Source organism: Stegostoma tigrinum, unplaced genomic scaffold (assembly GCF_030684315.1).
Source record: "Stegostoma tigrinum isolate sSteTig4 unplaced genomic scaffold, sSteTig4.hap1 scaffold_158, whole genome shotgun sequence".
In the NCBI taxonomy this organism is placed as follows: Eukaryota; Metazoa; Chordata; class Chondrichthyes; order Orectolobiformes; family Stegostomatidae; genus Stegostoma; species Stegostoma tigrinum.
The window spans coordinates 311,318-316,641 of record NW_026728099.1 but is presented as its reverse complement, the minus strand read 5'-3'; the positions used below and the strand labels follow the sequence as shown (position 1 = coordinate 316,641).

The 5,324-nt window shown below is 51.8% G+C and overlaps 1 protein-coding gene across 1 annotated transcript in view; it reads left to right on the top strand.

Annotated features, from left to right (window-relative positions):
• The first annotated feature begins 75 nt into the window (after nt 1–75).
• LOC132207790 (ral guanine nucleotide dissociation stimulator-like 1) overlaps nt 76–5,324 on the top strand; it is a 60,686-nt gene continuing 55,437 nt past the window's right edge. The window contains exons 1-2 of the mRNA XM_059643650.1: nt 76–362; nt 1,462–1,520. Coding sequence (XP_059499633.1) covers nt 259–362; nt 1,462–1,520 — 163 coding nt within the window. The 5' untranslated portion in view covers nt 76–258. The remainder of the gene's footprint in view (nt 363–1,461; nt 1,521–5,324) is intronic.

Here is a 5,324-nt window from a genome sequence, read left to right as displayed (position 1 = left end):
ATGCAGGACATAACAGTAAGTGTTATTGTGACTGTGATGAGAGGAGTGCAAAGGATTCGAAGGTGAATATAAAGGTTAAATTAACCTCAGGGATGTTTTTAAGGGACTTTCAGGACAGATGAGACCATCCATCCTCTTGACAGCTGATCAGCCAGTCTGGCCACCAAATAAATTAATAGACGGATTGGTCACATGTGGGCAGGCCTCCTGGTGCCTTCACCCCCATGGGCAATATCCCAGGAAGGCTGTTAAGGGAAGATGGTGAAGATGGGAAACTGCATCCATGTTATGATGCCCACGTTTACAAACAAGCCCTCCCCACATGACAACCGCGTACACGGAGATGAAGTGGAAAACAGCAGGTAACTGCTGGAACAGGTTTTGTGTTCTTTCTCGGGAAGGTTTTCTTTTAAAAAAGAATAAGCCCAGTGACATCACAATGGTTTGCCTGTGATGTCATAAACACAAACAAGAATAAACAATAACTGCTGTGTGTCTTCACTTCATGTTGAGACAACGTGAGGTGAACATTGCAGACTTGTAGCTCTGCAGTTTCAAGTGCGAATCGCTTATTTCTTTTCTCTCCCTCATCAGTGTAATTAGAACTAACACTAATTGAAGCGGAGGGAAAGGAGCAATACCTTTGTGGTATCACTCTTGGTTGTGAGAAGAGTTTTGAGGTAATTTGAATTCAATATATACTGGACACTATTTGTAAAGAAATTGGATTTTAGTACGAATTTCAAAGACGGGAAAACTGGAAAAATGATGTGAATTTGGGGTAACCCGATTGAATTAATGCGTGTATGTTGTGGGTCGCAATGGTTCCAGTACTTGCCAAAACCAAAATTATATTGGCCACATTTTTGTGTCCGCTCTTTGATGGAGGAAAATGTTTCTTCTGGTCTTTGCTGAAGGTGATATTAGCAGGAAAAATGTTCATCTCGGATGACCGCAAGATCCCATTATCACAACAATTCGCAAAAAAAACAAGAATGGAATTCTCCCGTATAAATCATCTACTATTTATCCCTCAGTGAATGTTATTTCAATGGAAAAGCTAATCATTACCAATTGTTATTCATGAAAACGTGCTTTCTGCACATTAACCAGTGCCTTTCCTACATTACAGCAGCCAAAAAATAGTATTTAGATGAAAAAGGCCCTTTGGGAAATCATTCCAGATGTTCAAGGTGTTGGATTAGAGCAAAGCTTTGTTGAGTTTCATTTTGAACTGAAGTATCTGAAGGGTGATGTCCTGGCTGCTCAGTTGACAAGTTAAAATGTTAAATTGTTGAAGGAAGACCAAGTAGACAGTGAAGGCGCAAATGAATATTTGACATATGTAATGAGGCTGAAGTCAGCATATTTTTTGGTCTTGTATTTAAGTGTGATCGTACTCTTTCTCTTTTCATGTTGAATTTGGTTTTTACTTTTATGGTGTTTTCATTTGTCTTTTAGGTTTGACGATACTTCACCTTTCTCATTCCTCAGACTCCAACCCACTTTGATTCTGAAAGGTATGAGTTATCATTAATTTTTCACAAAGCACAAGCTTCAATCCAGTTCCTTGTCTCCCTGTGTTCAGTCAGGCATCGACTCACTTATTCCAGACCTCACATGGAAATTTGCCTTTAGAGACAATGGGAACTACAGATGCTGGAGAATCCAAGATAACAAAGTGTGGATAATAAAATGTGAGGCTGGATGAACACAGCAGGCCAAGCAGCATCTCAGGAGCACAAAAGCTGACGTTTCGGGCCTAGACCCTTCATCAGAGAGGGGGATGGGGGGAGGGAACTGGAATAAATAGGGAGAGAGGGGGAGGCGGACCGAAGATGGAGAGCAAAGAAGATAGGTGGAGAGGGTGTAGGTGGGGAGGTAGGGAGGGGATAGGTCAGTCCAGGGAAGACGGACAGGTCAAGGAGGTGGGATGAGGTTAGTAGGTAGCTGGGGGTGCGGCTGGGGGTGGGAGGAAGGGATGGGTGAGAGGAAGAACCGGTTAGGGAGGCAGAGACAGGTTGGACTGGTTTTGGGATGCAGTGGGTGGGGGGGAAGAGCTGGGCTGGTTGTGTGGTGCAGTGGGGGGAGGGGATGAACTGGGCTGGTTTAGGGATGCAGTGGGGGAAGGGGAGATTTTGAAACTGGTGAAGTCCACATTGATACCATATGGCTGCAGGGTTCCCAGGCGGAATATGAGTTGCTGTTCCTGCAACCTTCGGGTGGCATCATTGTGGCAGTGCAGGAGGCCCATGATGGACATGTCATCAAGAGAATGGGAGGGGGAGTGGAAATGGTTTGCGACTGGGAGGTGCAGTTGTTTGTTGCGAACTGAGCGGAGGTGTTCTGCAAAGCGGTCCCCAAGCCTCCGCTTGGTTTCCCCAATGTAGAGAAAGCCGCACCGGGTACAGTGGATGCAGTATACCACATTGGCAGATGTGCAGGTGAACCTCTGCTTAATGTGGAATGTCATCTTGGGGCCTGGGATGGGGGTGAGGGAGGAGGTGTGGGGACAAGTGTAGCATTTCCTGCGGTTGCAGGGGAAGGTGCCGGGTGTGGTGGGGTTGGAGGGCAGTGTGGAGCGAACAAGGGAGTCACGGAGAGAGTGGTCTCTCCGGAAAGCAGACAGGGGTGGGGATGGAAAAATGTCTTGGGTGGTGGGGTCGGATTGTAAATGGCGGAAGTGTCGGAGGATAATGCGTTGTATCCGGAGGTTGGTAGGGTGGTGTGTGAGAACGAGGGGGATCCTCTTGGGGCGGTTGTGGCGGGGGCGGGGTGTGAGGGATGTGTCGCGGGAAATGCGGGAGACGCGGTCAAGGGCGTTCTCAATCACCGTGGGGGGGAAGTTGCGGTCCTTAAAGAACTTGGACATCTGGGATGTGCGGGAGTGGAATGTCTTATCGTGGGAGCAGATGCGGCGGAGGCGGAGGAATTGGGAATAGGGGATGGAGTTTTTGCAGGAGGGTGGGTGGGAGGAGGTGTATTCTAGGTAGCTGTGGGAGTCGGTGGGCTTGAAATGGACATCAGTTACAAGCTGGTTGCCTGAGATGGAGACTGAGAGGTCCAGGAAGGTGAGGGATGTGCTGGAGATGGCCCAGGTGAACTGAAGGTGAACTGACCTCTACATCGCCGAGGCCAGACGCCAACTCTCCGACACCACCTCCTACCGCCTCCTCGATCATGACCCCACACCCGAGCACCAAACCATCATCTCCAACACCATTCATGACCTCATCACCTCAGGGGACCTCCCACCCACAGCCTCCAACCTCATTGTTCCCCAACCCCGCACAGCCCGTTTCTATCTCCTTCCCAAAATCCACAAACCTGCCTGCCCTGGTCGACCCATCGTCTCAGCCTGCTCCTGCCCCACCGAACTCATCTCCACCTATCTGGACTCCATTTTCTCCCCTTTGGTCCAGGAACTCCCCACCTATGTCCGTGACACCACCCACGCCCTCCACCTCCTCCAGGACTTCCAATTCCCTGGCCCCCAACACCTCATATTCACCATGGACGTCCAGTCCCTGTACACCTGCATTCCGCATGGAGATGGCCTCAAGGCCCTCCGCTTCTTCCTGTCCCACAGGCCCGACCAGGCCCCCTCCACCGACACTCTCATCCGCCTAGCGGAACTCGTCCTCACACTCAACAACTTCTCTTTTGACTCCTCCCACTTCCTACAGACTAAGGGGGTGGCCATGGGCACCCGCATGGGCCCCAGCTATGCCTGCCTCTTTGTAGGTTACGTGGAACAGTCCATCTTCCGCACCTACACAGGCCCCAAACCCCACCTCTTCCTCCGGTACATTGATGACTGTATCGGCGCCGCCTCTTGCTCCCCAGAGGAGCTCGAACAGTTCATCCACTTCACCAACACCTTCCACCCCAACCTTCAGTTCACCTGGGCCATCTCCAGCACATCCCTCACCTTCCTGGACCTCTCAGTCTCCATCTCAGGCAACCAGCTTGTAACTGATGTCCATTTCAAGCCCACCGACTCCCACAGCTACCTAGAATACACCTCCTCCCACCCACCCTCCTGCAAAAACTCCATCCCCTATTCCCAATTCCTCCGCCTCCGCCGCATCTGCTCCCACGATAAGACATTCCACTCCCGCACATCCCAGATGTCCAAGTTCTTTAAGGACCGCAACTTCCCCCCCACGGTGATTGAGAACGCCCTTGACCGCGTCTCCCGCATTTCCCGCGACACATCCCTCACACCCCGCCCCCGCCACAACCGCCCCAAGAGGATCCCCCTCGTTCTCACACACCACCCTACCAACCTCCGGATACAACGCATTATCCTCCGACACTTCCGCCATTTACAATCCGACCCCACCACCCAAGACATTTTTCCATCCCCACCCCTGTCTGCTTTCCGGAGAGACCACTCTCTCCGTGACTCCCTTGTTCGCTCCACACTGCCCTCCAACCCCACCACACCCGGCACCTTCCCCTGCAACCGCAGGAAATGCTACACTTGTCCCCACACCTCCTCCCTCACCCCCATCCCAGGCCCCAAGATGACATTCCACATTAAGCAGAGGTTCACCTGCACATCTGCCAATGTGGTATACTGCATCCACTGTACCCGGTGCGGCTTTCTCTACATTGGGGAAACCAAGCGGAGGCTTGGGGACCGCTTTGCAGAACACCTCCGCTCAGTTCGCAACAAACAACTGCACCTCCCAGTCGCAAACCATTTCCACTCCCCCTCCCATTCTCTTGATGACATGTCCATCATGGGCCTCCTGCACTGCCACAATGATGCCACCCGAAGGTTGCAGGAACAGCAACTCATATTCCGCCTGGGAACCCTGCAGCCATATGGTATCAATGTGGACTTCACCAGTTTCAAAATCTCCCCTTCCCCCACTGCATCCCTAAACCAGCCCAGTTCATCCCCTCCCCCCACTGCACCACACAACCAGCCCAGCTCTTCCCCCCCACCCACTGCATCCCAAAACCAGTCCAACCTGTCTCTGCCTCCCTAACCGGTTCTTCCTCTCACCCATCCCTTCCTCCCACCCCCAGCCGCACCCCCAGCTACCTACTAACCTCATCCCACCTCCTTGACCTGTCCGTCTTCCCTGGACTGACCTATCCCCTCCCTACCTCCCCACCTACACCCTCTCCACCTATCTTCTTTGCTCTCCATCTTCGGTCCGCCTCCCCCTCTCTCCCTATTTATTCCAGTTCCCTCCCCCCATCCCCCTCTCTGATGAAGGGTCTAGGCCCGAAACGTCAGCTTTTGTGCTCCTGAGATGCTGCTTGGCCTGCTGTGTTCATCCAGCCTCACATTTTATTATCTTGGAATC